This window comes from Pipistrellus hanaki (assembly GCF_964339955.1).
Source record: "Pipistrellus hanaki genome assembly, chromosome: 2".
Lineage (NCBI taxonomy): Eukaryota > Metazoa > Chordata > Mammalia > Chiroptera > Vespertilionidae > Pipistrellus > Pipistrellus hanaki.
In genome coordinates, this window is record NC_140504.1 from 181826579 (window position 1) to 181843800 (window position 17222).

At 47.3% G+C, this 17222-nt stretch overlaps 1 protein-coding gene across 1 annotated transcript; it reads right to left on the reverse strand.

The window, feature by feature from the left end:
- Positions 1-325: 325 nt before the first annotated feature.
- On the reverse strand, positions 326-10404 carry LOC311615977 (antizyme inhibitor 2-like; the record flags this gene model as incomplete). The annotated part of the gene is made up of 9 exons (XM_084871315.1): positions 326-350; positions 802-1016; positions 1877-1977; positions 5777-5924; positions 6531-6696; positions 7656-7790; positions 8583-8755; positions 9464-9637; positions 10231-10404. 9 exons carry the CDS (start codon positions 10402-10404, stop codon positions 326-328), a joined length of 1311 nt encoding a protein of 436 aa, XP_084727441.1.
- Between the last annotated feature and the right edge of the window lie 6818 nt (positions 10405-17222).

The window sequence follows — 17222 nt, forward strand, 5'->3', positions numbered from 1 at the left end:
GCCAAGGCAGGTTGCTTCACACTCCAGGCCCCCTTCAGGGGGCACGTTTTGTAATAACATCAGTTTCTCAAGGCTACCCTACTGCAGGGCTTAGGGGTAAAAAGTACAAAAGTGGAGTCTTCTGCCCAGAAGGGCTTGCCTGTATTTCAGGTCAACATTGAGGGGGAAATGGATTTGAACCTGAAAAGTTGCCTCATCATTTTAGAGGCAACCAAACCTCTGCTTCCCAACTTACTATTCCCCACCACACCCCCACCTCCACCCCAAGCTTTTCCAGGTGGGCACACCAAGTGTCTGGAACCCTTCCATTCTGCCATGTCCCAGCTTAAGGCGCTGTCTGCAGCAGGCTCCTGTGGAAAGATTGTACCAGTAAAGGGGTGTTCTAGAAGCCCCATCACCTTGGGGAGTGAACCCTAGATTGAACTAATAGGAGCACATTGGGCAGAGCCTGTGAAGGAGCTTAAGGTTGGCAGGGAAGTGATTTTGAATGAGGGAAGTGGGGAATAGCCACAAATAGTCAGAGTAAAGTGGGGACCTGGCCAAGAATTTGGGGTTACAGGGGCCTTAAATGTGTCAACTTGTGTACTCAGAGGTGTCTAAATGTCAGAGCTGACACAGCTGCCCAGGAGGGCTGCCTTGGACTTATATGGGTAATGGGTATAACGGGTCACCCCATAGGCAGTGTATGTCACTTGGATCTTTTCTGGGGCCAGTGGGAAATCTTTTCCTTAACCTGGGAACCCAGATCTTAGCCATCAGCTCCCTGTGCCAAGTTCAGATCCTTGAGCTCTCCTCAGATACCTGAGCTCAGGTCCCATGATATAGCAGATGGAGGCAGGCAGAAAGCCATTGAAGGTAGAGCTCATGACTGAACTATAGGCGCCCATGGAGGGGAAGATGAGCCAGTCACCCACGTCCAGCTCAGGCAGCTGCACTTCCTCGTTGAGCTTGTCAAAGGCATCACACGTGGGACCATAAAGGATGCAGGGGAAGAGGGGTGGCTTTGAGCAGAGCTCCTGCAGGGACACAGGGGTGGGAATCAGGGAAGGAAGAGCTCCTGCCCCCACCCACCCTCCCAGCCCATGCCCTCGGCCAGCAGAGCACCCCCAGGCACAGCAAGGACACAGGCCATCACCCACACCAACCAGTCCCTATGTGCCAGGCACTGCTCTTGACCCGGCCCTCATGGAGCTTATATTCACTCATGTGACACATTCTAGCCCTGCCAGTTCTCAAGGCCAGACACACAGGGGGCCTCTGTTTCCCATCTTTAAAAGCAAGAGATTTAAGTCACTAATCACTCAAAATACGGGGTCAAACTCAGCTGCACATTGGAGTCACATTGGAGGAGTTTTAACCAAGGATTGATGCCACGTCCCAACCCATGAGAGGCCTGATTTCAATCATCTGGCCTTCGCCAAGCATCGGGGTCCTTCACAGATGAATCTACTGTTAAGCAAGATGGAGACTCTCCATTTCCTAGGACTACTGCATCCCAACATTCAATGATCCAGATCACACACACACACACACACACACACACACACACACACACAGTGCATACAGAGAGATCACATGGAAACCCAGATGCAAACTGATGTGCTTATATACCCAACAGGACCCTGTATCTGTCCACCACCTACCTGCACAGGTGTCAGTCAGCATGCTCATACACAAAAATGCACACACAAATGTAAGTGCACATGCAAATACATACAGGCATGCCTGTGCACATCCTTATAACACGCATGGTTATGACAATCTGTAAAGCCATGTGTAATCTAAGACTCTGTGCTCTGCCTCTTAAGGAAGAGGGATCCCTGCCTCACAGGGAAGAGGTCTGATGTCAGTATTGTCAGGGTCTGGGCCTCCTTACCTTCACTACAATTGGCATCCTGGGGACACGGTCCCTGAGGAAGGATCGAAAGCTGCCATAGTGGCCGTCGTTGAGATAGTACAACAGTTTCCGGTGGCCTCCTGGGAGAGGGGAAAAGACAGGACTGTGCTCAGCCAGGTGTCACCACTGACCATCAGCACTGAGTCCAGCAGCCGTAGGACCAGCCCAGACCCTCTAACCAGCACTGGCTAACACTTCCCTGACCACCTGCAAGAATCAGCCCTGTTTTTTGGGTTCCCACTGCTCCTCTGCCCCACCTGCACACCATCACAGTGTGCTACTGCCACTAAGAATGACATAAGTAGCCATGAGCAAGGGCCAGACATTTTTCCAACCTGTCTACACAAATCAAATTATTTCATTCTCCTAATGCCATGATCGGCAAACTGTGGCTTGTGAGTCACATGCTGCTCTTTGGCCCCTTGAGTGTGGCTCTCCCACAAAATACCACAGACTTGGTGAGTCTATTTTTAAAAAGTGCTGTCAGAAGAAGTTTAAATTTTAAAAATTTGGCTCTCATAAGAAATTTCAATCATTGTACTATTGATATTTAGCTCTGCTGACTAATGAGTTTGCTGACCATAGTGCTAATGACACTCTGAATAGGGACATGGAACACTACTGTACAGTTGAGGAAACTGAGTCTTGCCAGAAGTTACACAGGACAATGTGGCAGGGCTGGGATTCACCCCAGATCAGGACCCAGGTCCTCTGTCTGCACCTTGACCAGGTTCCCTGACACAGTGTTAGGCGAAACTCAGAGCAAAATGCCTTCTTATGACATGATGCCATAAGGGTGCTATTAGCAGGCTGCTAGCAGGTCCATTTCCCTCCTCAAAGGGCCACCTGGGTTACTCATATTTTCTGTTTTCTTTATCCTGATGCTCTGGCATCTGGGACCTTGCTGACCCTGGAGACATCACTCCTCCCAGGGCTGCCTACTTCCTAGGCAGGAAGACAAAGCCCTGCAAGGGCACCTGCACACATGGACCAACCAGACCAGCGTCTGCACCTGCCAGCCCCCTGCTTGATTAAGCTCTCACAGGGTGAACCACTACCCTCCACTAACTATCCTGGGCTGAGGGACCAGGCAATTAGGGGCTGTCTTTACAGACAACAGCCATGGAAATTACTCAAAGTAGCCAACCCCAAACCTGCCTACTTAGTTTTGCCTGCCTCCTCAAGCCCTCCCTGGAAAACCAAAGTTGCCAGAGCCAATTCCAGCATGTCAAAATTGCAAGGGTTTTATCAAAAGGTTAGTAGAACTTGGGGACTCAACAAGGGCTGAGTCACATATGTTATCGCCTGTTGGAAATGGCTAAAGGCATTTCCCCAAACCTGAAAAGGATGATTGCTTGCTGCCAGACAGCTCAGGGCAGCTTAAGCTACATGCTATTGCCTCCTCCTGCCCAAACACCTGAACAGCTGGAGGTAATTCCCCAATCTGACAATGGATTCTGTACCTAACTCTACCCTTTGATGTGTATATCTCCACCTTGCCTTAGGACAATTTGTGTTAATAAACAGCAAGAGGCCCTAAACAGTTTGGCTCAACGAATAGAGTATCAGTCAGTGGACTAAAAGGTTCGAATCCAGCCAAGGGCATGTACCTTTGTTGTGGACACATTCCCAGCAGGTGTGCAGGAAGAAGCTGTTCAATGTTTCCCTCTTATCAATGTTTCTAGCTCTCTATCCCTCTCCCTTCCTCTCTGTAAAAAAATCAATAAGAAATATTTTTAAAAAATAAAAAGCAAGTGGTCCTGAAACAAGAACTTAGTTCCTTTTAGCTAAGTCTTCCCTGGCTCCACAAATGCCTTTCAAAATTATATTTCATCTCTTGACTCTTATTTAATTTACGCACAGCCCCTCCTCCAGGTTTCCTGAACCCTTCTAAACTCCAGATCAAGACCGCCAGTCAAACAAAGTAAAGCCTCTCACCCCTACCGGCCCCTTCTCCTGCCTCCTGACCTACCTGTTGTTTACCCCATGTGACCCAGGATGCCTGCCATGACTCCTCAATCCAGAGAACTATGGGTAAAATCTTCTTATTGAAGGCAGTCACTTCTGTATCTGTATGTCTCCTATTATCTGACTAAAGCAGATCCTAGCTACATCTTAATCAGTGCCCAGCTACCTCAGTCAGAGAGCAGCGTAATTGTCACCTGCTTCCCTCTAAATACTCTGCCTCTGTTGATGCCTCACTGAACACGTGGCAGCTTCTCTCAAGCTCCATCACACTCCGATGCACATTGACCTGATGCTCAACTACAGCCCCAGATGCTATGACATGAACTACTACCAGCCAGTTTCTTTACAGCCACTCTGAGTCCGTCCTTGGACATTGATTTCCTTAATCTTTGCAAATGGTTTCCATGGGCACTGGGACCATTCCAACCACTTGAGCATTTAGATGCCTAGATCTTTCTCATTATGGTTTCCTCTCCCGGGCTCTCCCTCCCACCACCCCACACTTCTTCTCCCTGGCGTGAGTCACTTCTGTCCTCTGCTCTCTCAACTGCCAGCACTGACTCTGCCTTCTGCACCCATGGCCCCACCTTCTCTAAACCAGATGGTCATGGGTTAGTCATGGCAGCCCTGAGGCGGGGCCCTCGCTCTGCTGGCATGTCTGCAAATACAAGGGCACCAGCGTCTCAGTCGGATGGACCTGGCACCGCTGTGCACGAACTAGCTTTGCTGCCTCAGACAATCACTTCCTCTCTCTGAGCCTCAAGATCTCTGCCTGGAAAATGGGAATGACCCCAGAATGCCTCACAGGAGGGCTGAGCAGAAATTGGGTAAAACAGTAATTTCTCACATAATAGATCCTTAATCACTGGCAGCTCATGCTATTCTGAAGACAAACATAGTAAGCCATAATATGTATACTTCAAGCCTTTGTTAAGTGATGGCTGAAATTATATGCCCAAACCCAATGTTCTCTAATGAGATGCTTTGTGAGAAAATGAAATTAGTTGACTCACCTGCCTTTAAGGCTACAATGGTGTGGGTAGGACATTTGTACAAAGGATAAAAAAACAGATTAAAATTACTTAGAGCTCGGCTGGTATGGCTCAGTTGTTGAGCCTGAACCTATAACCAGGAAGCCATGGTTCGATTCCCGGTCAGGGCACATGCCCAAGTTGCAAGCTCAATCCCCAGTATAGGATGTGCAGGAGTCAGCCAGTCGGTGATTCTCCCTCATCATTGATGTTTCTGTCTCTCTCTCTCTCTCCCTCTCTCATCCTCTCTAAACTCAATAAAAATATTTTTTTAAAATAAAATAAAAATTATTTAGAAACAGTTATATGATGGTCATAAAATTTCAGAGTAAAGGGCACTAACCAGAGGGTAAGTCTATTCTAGCTTATCATGAACTTGAGTTTCTACTTAGTCCCTTTCTGAGGAAAGCAACCCCACCTGACTCTGTCCCACACATAAGAAACAATGAAAACCCCTCCTGAGATGGTGACCTCCATATCATTTACAGTTACCCTACAAATGTCACCCTTAACCTCCAGGCCATGATAACGGCAATATTTCCTTCATGTATGTGCTATAAAATTAGTATTTAAAGACTCTATTTTTTTTGTTATAAAACTACATGGCTGTTAGAAAATGCTGGCTTGGAAACAGTGAGGTGCACACGGGGAGTGGAGGCTGTGCCCTCAGACTTCCCCTCCAGGCACAGGAAGAACAGACCCCCATGCCTCCCTCCAGGCTTTCTGAGAACAGCACAATAATGTTACTGACAGGTTCTGCCCTGTAGCTAAATCACAGCATCTGTTCCCCAAATGTGGAACTCAGACCCTCTGCTCCTCCTTCCCCGAGGCCTGGGGACCACTGGACAGAGTGCTCGCAGCCCAGTCCGGGCCCACCCACCAGGCTGCAGCACAGCCTTCTTGGCGATGATGTTGGCAGCGGCCACACAGACAGATGCCGCATAGAAGCGGCCGGGCTCCGCAATGACTTCAATGCCGGCTCCCTCGGGGAAGTCCTGGGCCAGGGCAGCACTGATCACTCTCGCCATCTGTGGGGACAGACCCGAGCCCTGGGAGGCCAGTTCCTATGCGGAGCCTTTCCAGGCATCTTCTCTCTTCATTCCCCTGACAGCTCTGTGGGAAGGTGTCAGCATCCCCTTGAACAGGGGAGGAAACAGGTGAAACTGTGGCCCGGGGGTGGGGAAGGGGGGAGGAGATGCCCGAGGACACAAGCCTAGTGACCAGGCTGCAGCACCATAAGGTCTGACTCGGAAACATTGAAATCAATACATGATCAGCAAAGGGGGACTGTCCGCTGGGTGTGGGAGACACAGTAAGTACACCTCTATCTGATGGTAGCTTTACCAAGGGTGGTAACCAACACATCTAAAGAAGGCACAGAACTGCATGCACATACTCACAGACACACACACACACACACACACACACACACACACACACACACACCTACAGTCACACACATACACACACATATGTGCATAGGCCACGCATGTAGAGTCAGACACCTCTCAACCAGCACAAAGCCCAGCTGCATGCAGCCACATGCCTGAGTGCCAAGAGCTCCCTGTGCACTAACACACACTCTGCAATGAACCCAGCCTGGGACCCCCAGACGCCCTCCCCTCCCCTCTTACCTCCTCAAACTCAGGCTCAGAGCCCTCCACTCCGGGGAAGCCCCCTCCAATGTCCAGGAGGCTCATGTCATGCCCGACCCCACGGCCCATCTCGAACACGCGCCGGCAGTCGGCGATGGCCTGTGTGAAGCTGTGGGGATCCTGGCAGGCCGAGCCCACGTGGAAGCTGAGCGCAGGTGCGGTGACAGGGCAGAAACATACAAGGAAACGCAAGTGTCAACAGGAGGAGGTGCACATCAGGAAACAGCCACACAGGCACAGTGTGAACCAGACGGACACAGACACGGAGACACGTGTGACTACATGGAGCTCGTGGGCACCCACAGAAACCACAGCCATGGCTGTGCACATGGGGACCCCAGAGACACATACAACATGACAGTCCGTGAGTTGGGGCTCTCGTGGTTGTGTGGCATTCACCTCTCTTAGCCATGCCTCCTAAAGCTTCCCCTTCTACTCCTCCCTGGGATGCATGTGATCTGAACCCCAAATCTCAAACCACCCACCTGGGAGGGCAGAGGACCCAATCAGGGGCAGGTGAGGTGAGGTGAGGGAGGGCACTTCTCAGGTGCAGCATTCAAGAGGGCACCAAAGCACTGAGCAATCAACAGAAGTAACCTTCGTGTAATACACACATATATTAGAGAGAGAGCAAGAGCGAGTGCGAGAGAGACTTCAATTGGTTACCTCCTGTATATATCCCATCAAGGGATAGAAAGCACTGATGCAAAAATAGCCATGATGAATAAAATACAAAATCTTTAAATAAAGATAAGATTAGTAAAGAGTATTTGGACCCAGAAGCAAAAGGAAAATCAGAAATGCCAGTCCTATCTTGATTTAAAAATTTGATATTCTCTCATCATGGATTTATTCTGCATTAATTATTTAAATGCTGTATTAAAACATAATTTATCTCAAGTACAAGGTTTTCAGCATCCCATTAAACTTTGCACCCAAGGCCAGTGCCTTGCTTGCCCCACCCTCCCAGCAGCTGGCATCCACCTCCTCTTCTGAGGACCACATGGAGCCACCGGGTACAAGGCCCCCGGGTTAGTCAGAGGCTGGGGACAGGAGTGCGGACCAGGAGCCCTGCCTCGCAGGAGAGAAAGTCCGGGCTCTTACCTGGCTCCAACCACAGCCAGGCCTAGGTCTCGGGCAGACTTGAGCAAGTGTCCACACATCTCCAGGCTGGCCCCAAACTTGGTGCTCATACGGATGAGGCTCTTGCTGTCATCAGTCCACAGTCGGAGGACCAGCCTGGGAGTGGATATGAGGGTGACAGGCATTCTTAGACACATGAACCCCAGGCCTGAATGCTTTTCTGCTCCCATCCAAATACCTCTACCCTCCTTCTACTCCTGCCTCAGTGCTCTGGACTGTCCAGCCATGGAATTCCAGGGAGGGGACACACTACATTTTTATTTTTTTTAATATATTTTTATTGATTTCAGAGAGGAGGAGAGAGGGAGAGAGATATAGAAACATCAATGATGAGACAGAATCATTGATCGGCTCCTCCTGTACGCTCCTTACTACAGATTAAGCCTGCAACCTGGGCATGTACCCTTGACATGAATCTAACCCAGGACCTGTCAGCCCACAGACCCGACACTCTATCCACTGAGGCAAACCAGTTAGGGCTACACTTCTTCTTTTACGCTTCTGCCCAGGCAAGAAAAAGCAGGAAAAAGACAAAATTATAAACATCCTCTCAGCAGACCTCCTGTCACAGGATCACAGACGTTAAATAGCTTTCTCAGGAACACACAGATGTGACAAGTAAGTCAGAAATGTGAGCCCTGGTCTTCCTGAATCCTATCAGAGTGCTTTTTCCACCAGGTTGCTGACTCCAGACCTCCTAATGCCAGGCTCTGCCAGTGTCTCTGCAGACACGGGAAACCTTTATCTGGCACGAGTGGGCACCGGGGAGGCACTGGGACACCCAACCCACATTCTTGTTCGCTGCTGCTTGGGCGTCTCCTAGTCTCCACGGAACAGCCTTCATCTCCTCCCTGAGGCCCCACCTGCCTGCAGGCCTGCTGGTCTCACCTGGCCCCAGGGTGGTGCTGGGCCACCTTGGTCAGCTCCTCCTCACTGTTGAAGGTCAGGAGCTGCACCCCATGGCGGGCAGCATACTGCAGGTGGGAGATGGGCTTGCAGGGGTGGGCAAAGATGATGCGTGAGGGGGCCACGCCCAGGCCCAGCACCTGCTCCAGCTCCACCTGCAGGGGCAAAGCCAGAGTAAGGGGCTGCCTCCCTGCTGCCCTGCTTTTGGGGCACAGGAACCCCGGGCATGAGGGGCTGTCCCCTACTAGCCCCTACTGTACATCTGGCCCAGCGCTGGGCACATATTGTGCTATTTAAGCTTTTAGACTGCTCTAAGGAACATAGAGTTGAATCCATTTTATTTTTCTTAATATATTTTATTGATTTTTTACAGAAAGAAAGGAAGAGGTATAGAGAGTTGGAAACATCAATGAGAGAGAACATCAATCAGCTGCCTCCTACACACCCCCTACTGGAGATGTGCCGGTAACCGAGACACATGCCCTTGACTGGAATTGAACCTGGGACCTTTCAGTCCAAAGGCAAACACTCTATCCACTGAGCCAAACCAGTGAGGACTGAACCCATTTTAAGGACCGAGAAATTGACTCTCCAATGAAATAGCTGTGCCAGGACAGAACAGGGTCTGTGGATTAAAGCGTATGTTTCCTTCACTCCTTAGCTCAGGCTGACTGCCTTTGTTACCTAGACCAGAGGAGGGTGGACCACTCCTTCTTCATTCATTTATTCTTTCACATACAACTGAGCACCACACACATCAGCCACTGTTTATGAGCTGCTATCTTGACTCCTGGAAATTAGCCTTTTCCCTCTAGTAACTGTCAAGCCTATGAAAGAGGCAACTGGCAGTGGCCCAGGCTCACCTGGCTGGCACAGTCGAAGCCGGTGCCCAGGGCGGCCAGGACACGCAGCACCCAGGGGCTGCTGTTACACTTCACTGCATAGAAGGGGGAGACCCTTGGCAGAGCCTGGCAGAAAGCCTGATGGCGGCTGGCCAACACACCCAGGTCGGCCACCATGAAGGGGTCTCGTTGGTCCTGCCAAGACACAGAGAGAGAGTCAAGAACGGCAGGGCATTGTGTCATTTTACCGAGTCCTCACACTGTCTCCATGCGGCAAGTACTGCTGTGTTCCCAATTAGGAAGAGGAAACTATGGCTCTAAAATCTCTTTTCTCTTTTTAAAAATATTTCCTGTTTATTGAACTTATTGGAGTGACACTGGCTAACAAAATTATACAGGTGTCAGGTACTCTAAAGTGTGAGTCTTGCCATCAAGGTCAGTAGCAACTTCATGGCAATGGTAGGATTTGAGCCTTGATCTTCTAACTCCCACAACAGGAAGTCAAGAGGACAACAAGCTCCATAGATCAAATGGGCACCAAAACTCTCCAACCCTCACCCAGATCACTTGGCACAGGGTAAATTCCCAGGAGCTGGTGGGGGACTCAAAGGGGACAGGGGAACTATCCCATGCCACCAGGGAACACAGCTATTCAGTAAGACATAGGAACTGACTCATAAAACACAAACAGAAAGTCTTCTTTTGTCCCCGCCTAAGTAGGGACTGAGACCCACCCTCTCCACTCCCTACTGCATGACCTTGCCCTCCCCTCCCTCCTCTCCCCTCACCGAATCAGAGAGCTCCCGGATCTTCTTCAAGACCACCTCCATGGCAGATTCCTCAGTTCGCAGAGGGATGAGATCCTTCAACAAAGAGCTTCCAAGGCATCCTTCCTTCTCCTTCCAGTCCTTGAGGGTGGTGATTGTCCGTGACTGTCCATCAGAGCCCTCTGCCAGGGACATTCTCAGAATCCTGGAAATGCCTTGCTCTGAGGACACTCCTCCCTCCTCATCCCAGCGCCCTGCTGGCCCATGGAGCCAGAGTTCCTAGGCCAGTAAGTACTCGGCGCTCCCATGAAGCCACATAGAGCTCCATGGAACCTCGTGAACTTTCCCATCTGTAGGATGGACCACTGGCCAGGCCCAGCCTTCTTCAGAGACCTAGTTTGGGATCAAGGGAGATGCTCAAAAGACCCCTTACCATAGGTGGTTGGCATCCTCTTCCAGGCTCCTTCTCTCACATGTTCCCATTCACAGATGAGAAATGTGACCCACAGAAAAGGTAAGTGCAGAGCCCACGATCTTTAGATTATAGGGCTAAAGATTACAGGGGATCACCTAACCCAACATCCCACTTTACACATGTGGACAAGTCACCCAGAGAGAGGAAAGGACTTGCCCAAGGTCACCAAGTGGTCAGTAGCTGAGCTGGGACTGGCATCTGGGCTGCCTAAAGTAGCCACTGCACCTGCTGCTGGCCACCCACCCCTGAGACTGAAGTGAGGGCCACCTACAGACTGAATCTTCTGTTTCAGCAGTTAGGGCTGCACCCATGGGTCCTACTCCACCCCCAGACTCACCTGGTACCGTTTATCTCCTGCTTCCTCAGGCCCAGCACAAAGTGACCAGGACCTATGGGGTCTTGTGCTTCAGGTAAATCCCTTTGGGAAGAGCAGAACTCAGCTCAGATATCAGGCCAGGTAAGTACCTGTGAAGGCTGTCCCTCCAAACCATGGCTACTACAACCTACTCAGCCAAAACTTTCCAGCGCTGGGTGGGCCACACAACAGACCCTCAGGTAAAGTCAGACTCCAATTATAAATGAAACCAGTAATGATTAGAGTCGAGACACCCTGGAAACCCAGTCACCCACCTACCCACCTCAAAAATGGAAACACCGTGGGCTCAGAGGTCTTCAGACAGATCAGCAAAGCTGGTGCGGAGCTGGGAGTGGAACCTGATCTCAGACTCCAGCTGGTCTCTCTTGGTGCTTTGTCTCTGCCCTCCCTGCACATTTAAATATCTGGCTGGGAGACTTATTGGAAAGTGTGCCCTCTAAATCACACCCACACATTCTAACTGCCCTTTCTCTCCATATGGGTTGCTGAGGTCTTACTCTGACTTGTTGGTCTGCCCAGGATCAAACATCAGGCTGAGGCTCTGGGCCTGCCCCTAGGCGTCTCTGACAGCATTCAGCCCAGGCCAGAATGGGGAGATGATAAAGATCTCAGGGACACAGAACCCAGGCCCTCAGCCCTTCTACCTCTGTGACAGCTTGAGGAGGTAGGCAGTTCATACCCTGAACTCAACAAAGCATTTGGGATTACAAATTAGCTTTGGAAGTATTTTGGTCATAATGGTGGTGAATATAATGTCATTATTTAGTGCTTATTCACTTTCAAGCACCCTGACATGTATTAAACCATTTAAAACTCACAAAACCTTACCCATATAGTTGCAATTATCTTACAAGTAATGAAACCAAGGCACAGAGAGGAAGGATAATAGAATCTATTTACTAAGATCACAGAGAGTGCATGAGATAATGCATGTAAATCTCATATTTAGCACCTTCATATTATTGGTTAAGAACTCATTAAACTGAGAGAGGAAACCAAGTTGGTAGCCTAGGTAAATGCCAGGACTTGCTGGCTCTCACAACCACATCAAAATTGCAACTAAAATACAGAACAACCATCATTCAGGACTGCCTGAACTGGAGTCCTACAACTAGAGAATTAAAGAAGCACATCAATACTGGTAGGAAGGGTAGAGGAGTGAAACGGGCTGTTCCAACACCCATGTGTGGTATGTTTTTAATCGAGAGGGATTACTTGGCTGCAGAGGCCTCCCCAGAGGAGCAAAGTGTCCTAGCCCCTTTTCCACATGAATAGCTTGTCCCCTCAGGCCAGGATGCCAGTGCTGTGATGAGATCTACCTGTGACAAGCTGGGATTGTAGCTGAGTGACATGGAGGTTGCTGAAGACTCAGGCAGGTCCTCTTAAAGGGCTGGCACACAGAATTACTCAAACTCACCTCCTCTGAGCTCCAGTGCTGGGACAGCAACTTGAAAAGATCCAGGGACATTTGGGGAGTAACTAAATTGTCTGGCATTAAGACAAGTACTCCAAGGGGAAAAGACAAAGAGAGAATCTTGAAAGCAGCAAGAGAAAGGCAGTTAGTTACTTACAAGGGAGTACCCATATGACTGTCATCTGATTTCTCAACAGAAACTATGCAGGCCAGAAGGGAATGGCAAGAAATATTCAAAGTGATGAACAGCAAGAACCTACAACCAAGAATACTCTACCCAGCAAAGCTACCATTCAGAATTGAAGGTCAGATAAAGAGCTTCACGGATAAGAAAAAGCTAAAGGAGTTCATCACCACCAGACCAGGATTACATGAAATGCTGAAGGGTATTCTTTTAAAAGAGAAAAAAGAAGAAAAAGGTAAAGGTAAAAACTATGAACAACAAAAAGACATCAAATACATAACTACCAACAAGTGAATCTAAAAATCAAGTGAATAAAAAATCTGAAAAACAGAATGGACTGGTGAATATAATAGAATCAGGGACATAGAAAGGGAATGGACTGACAATTCTCAGGGGGAAGAGGGTCTGAGGGGTGTGGAAAGAGATTGGACAAAAATCTTACACCTATGGATGAAGACAGTGGCAGGGAGTAGGGCATGGGGTGGGGTGGGGAATCAGGTGTAGGGGAGCTCTGTGGGGGGGGGGGGGGAGAGAAACACCTGTAATAATCTGAACAATAAAATTTATTAATAAAATAAAGTAAAAAAAAAAAAAAAAAAAAAAAAAAAAAAGATAGAACCAGAGGCATAGAAACATGGAATAAACAGATGAATCCCATCAGGAATCAGGGAGAGGGGATGGGATGAGGTAACTAAAAACTTATATGCATATATGCATTACCTGAAGATACAAACAATAGGGTGGTAAAAGCCTGGGGCAGGATGGGAATAGTGTGGATGGGCTAAGGGGGGAGCAGGGGGAGGGGGGATGGAGACCTCCATAATACTCTTGACAAAAAAGATATTTTTTAAAGAACTCATTTAACTAGTTTATGATGATGATGATGATGATGATGATGCATTATAAGGAACTTAGAGATCATCTACACAAGCAATTTTTAAACTTTTTTTGCCTTAAAAACTAAAATATGGACCCCACAGTGGATTTTGTCGTGTCTTGTGGCTACCCACTATCTATGAACACCCTCTCCTCCAATCCCTCCCCTCTGCCATGGGCAAGCAAGAAATGGGCCTTCTCAGACTCCTTTGTAGAAGAAATGTGTGAGGATATAACCTGGGCTCTATCAGATTCATTTGCCAGCATAAGGATCAGCTGGTTATAAAAGTGACTGCAGCAGCATGTGGGTCGTGGTAAAATAATAGTTAATATAATTATTACTGTTCTCATCTGGAATAATCTGATCTCCTAGAAAATCATGATTTGGGACCAAATGTTTGCTGACATAGAATGGCAGGAAAGGCAAGTATTGGGGGTGGAGTGACATCGAAATGTAAGAGATAATATAGAGGAATAAAAGAATAAGCTCAGAGTCATCATTTATTGGCAGAAGGCATGATAAGAGAACTAGGAACTATCTATGACTGAACTATGAGGAATCCCTCACTTCTTGCAGCTGAAGAGATAAAGAAGCTAATGACAAAAAACAAACAAACAAACAAAAAAACAACTCTAAAATCAAAGCTTAAGAATGTAAGTTGTCACATTACAATGCCAGTTAAATTACATCCTTACTTAACACACATGTGCACACACACTCACACCACAAACGAAAGCTATCAAATGACCAACAAGTACATGAAATGATACTCATCATTAGTCATCATAGAAATGCAAAGTAAAACCATCATGAGATGCCACTCAGCCAGGCTAGCATGGCTAAGATGAAAGAGACTGGCAACGCCAAGTGCTTTGAAAGATGTAGAGCAGCTCTAACTCCCATTTCTTCTGCCAAGTCTACTGCAGAACCTCTTTGGTAAGATTTACTTAAGTTAAACATACACCTACCCTATGTCTCAGGAATTCACTCTGAGTATATACCCAGAGAAGTAAGATATACACAACAAAAATCTGTCCACCAAAGACATGTTCACAGCAAGTCTATTTACAATATCCATCAACCATAAAATTGGTAAATAAATTCATGTCTATTTCATAGAATACTACAAAGCAATGAAAAAAGACCTAATGCAAAAATGAGTGAATCTCACATATCTAATGTTGAGCAACAAAGCCAGGCCCAAAATAATGACACATAGATACATACTTTAAGACTCCATTGATATGAAATTCAAACATAAGAAAAGTAATCTATGCTGACAATACTAAGAAGAGTTGAGACTTCTGCATAACTGCCAGTGACTGCGAGAGGTTGTGAGGGAGCCTCTGGGTGCTGGAAGTGTTCTATAGCTCATAATCTTCACCTATATCTTATATACACATAATCTTCATCTTTTTACATATCATACATGCATATGTATATAATCTTACATATATATACTTACAGCTGTATACTTACTGAAATTACATAGCTTAATCAGGCCTCTGATCTCATGTGAAAGTTGAAGGATTGACTTTGAAAGACAGCATCATAAGAATTGTAATAAAAACATATGGGAAGATTTAGAAGTCTCAGAGTATCTTAAACCCACAGACCCATTATAAATCCCTTATCAGCACAAGTAACCTTTAGTCCGGTTGATGAGGCCGTTCTCCACTATTTAAAGATCCCTATCATAAACTTGTCCAGGATGCAAGCAATTCTCACTCTCTTCATAGACCACCCCACCATCCCCCATTGCCTCGGGGTCTTTAACAGAACCCCCAGAGCACCCACTTACCAAGTCAGACCCTAGGAAGGAAAACTGATATGCCAATATAATCTACAGGTTTTAGCTACTTCACATGAAGAAAACATATACAATCTGTGTGGAAATAAACTCTGAGGTGTTAGACCTGGGAGGGAGGAACATCATTTAAGATCAGACCAAATTATTCACCAGTTCTTACCCATATACTGTCCTCTAGGCACGAGCTCAAACATCTGGAAGTGGTTCTAAATGTTTGTTCACTCCATCACCTGAACCTGAACTCAGTGGCAGCATGGGTAAATAAAGGCCATAAATTTCCTCGACATCTAGAGGAAGGAACCCAGAGATTGAGAAAGAATATTCAAACAGCTCACTCACCACTTGACCTTGAAGGTCAAAAAACACAGCTTCTCCAAAGACTGAGAATTGTATTGAGAATCACATCAGTGAAGGGAATATTGGCGTCTTCAAAAAGCACTGTGTCAGCCAGAGGTAAAGAGGGAAATCCTGCCCTTGCAATGGACGCTCTGTTTTCAACAGGAAAGATGAGGTGAGGTCCTGGAGCATCACAGAGGCCAAGTAACAGTTCTCCCCCCAGAGGTGATGTGGTTACCACAGTGGACAGCAGGGCTCTGGTGGAATCAGAATGGCCAGGTCTGTAAGGATGGATAGTGTGGCTCCTGGACCCTGGGTCTCTAAAACAACAAAAGGAGTTCTGCCTATTGAGATCCTAACTGATCTGTTTAACACAACAGGTGACTCCAGGTATACCCGGTGCCTTTCAAAATAATGGGCAAAGACAAGGAAAATAATTCTTATACTCATAACATATTAAGAAATGACAACAGATATAACCCAAATTGTGATAAACTATATAGGAAATACTGAACAGACAGATATAAAAGAACTAAAGTTCCTATTGAAAGCAGTAAGCCATGAAATAGCACCACAGACCTGTTAATCTGGAAACAGTGAGGTAAACACCACAGGAACCCTGACAGAGTTTAAAGTGATGGCTTCTGGGGCACGGGTTCTCAGAAGTCTGTCCTTAATGAACTTCAACCATACCAGGCATGCAGATTTGAAAGGCCTAAAACTTAAAGGCTAAAGGCAATCATAGCTGGCTTACAGAGCTTTGTTGTCTTCACACATCCTCTTGCCCCTGGTGGCTCTTCAGAAGTCTGCAGACAGGCTCACAGGACCCTACCTAGCTCTCCCTTAAGCCCAATGCCTTTAGGTTTTGTTGTCCTGATGACCGCCTCTGCACCTTGGAAGTTATGAAACATGCCCCAGGCCACACAGAGTCACAGTCACAGTCACAGTCCAGCAAACTCTTTAGGCTCCTTTGGCAGGCAGCAAAACAGGAACACCCTCAGGCGGGGGCCCATGAGTGCCCTTGTGCAAATAAGATGCCATATGCAGGATACTTATTGACACATCATAAATACCACATGAGTTACTTTATTAACTTTTGGTCAAGAATATGTCTGTATATTTTCAGAAAACAACTCTGAGACCATGTGGATTCCTGTAACAGAGAGGAATTGACAGGAGTGCTCCAGCCATGAAGACAAAAGAGAAGCAGTCCAGAGATGGAAGATGCTGATGTTGCCTTGCCATACTAGCAGTCAGCAGCTGAGCATCACTGCAGGTTGCCCAGGACCAAACCAGAGAGGGTCGACCTGCATTATCACCATTTGTCCACCATCTAGAACTGAAATATCATTGCTGACATGTATGCATAAGGAACTGTTTGACATTGAAATTGGGACTCAAAAGAACTGCTGGCCCAGAAAAAAACTCAATTCAGACTGATTCATTTACCTTTCAGCATAACCATTATTGCTTGTCTCATTTTCGGTTCTTATAAGTATATTTCTAGTAGCACATGATCTCACTCATCTAGGGGAAATGAT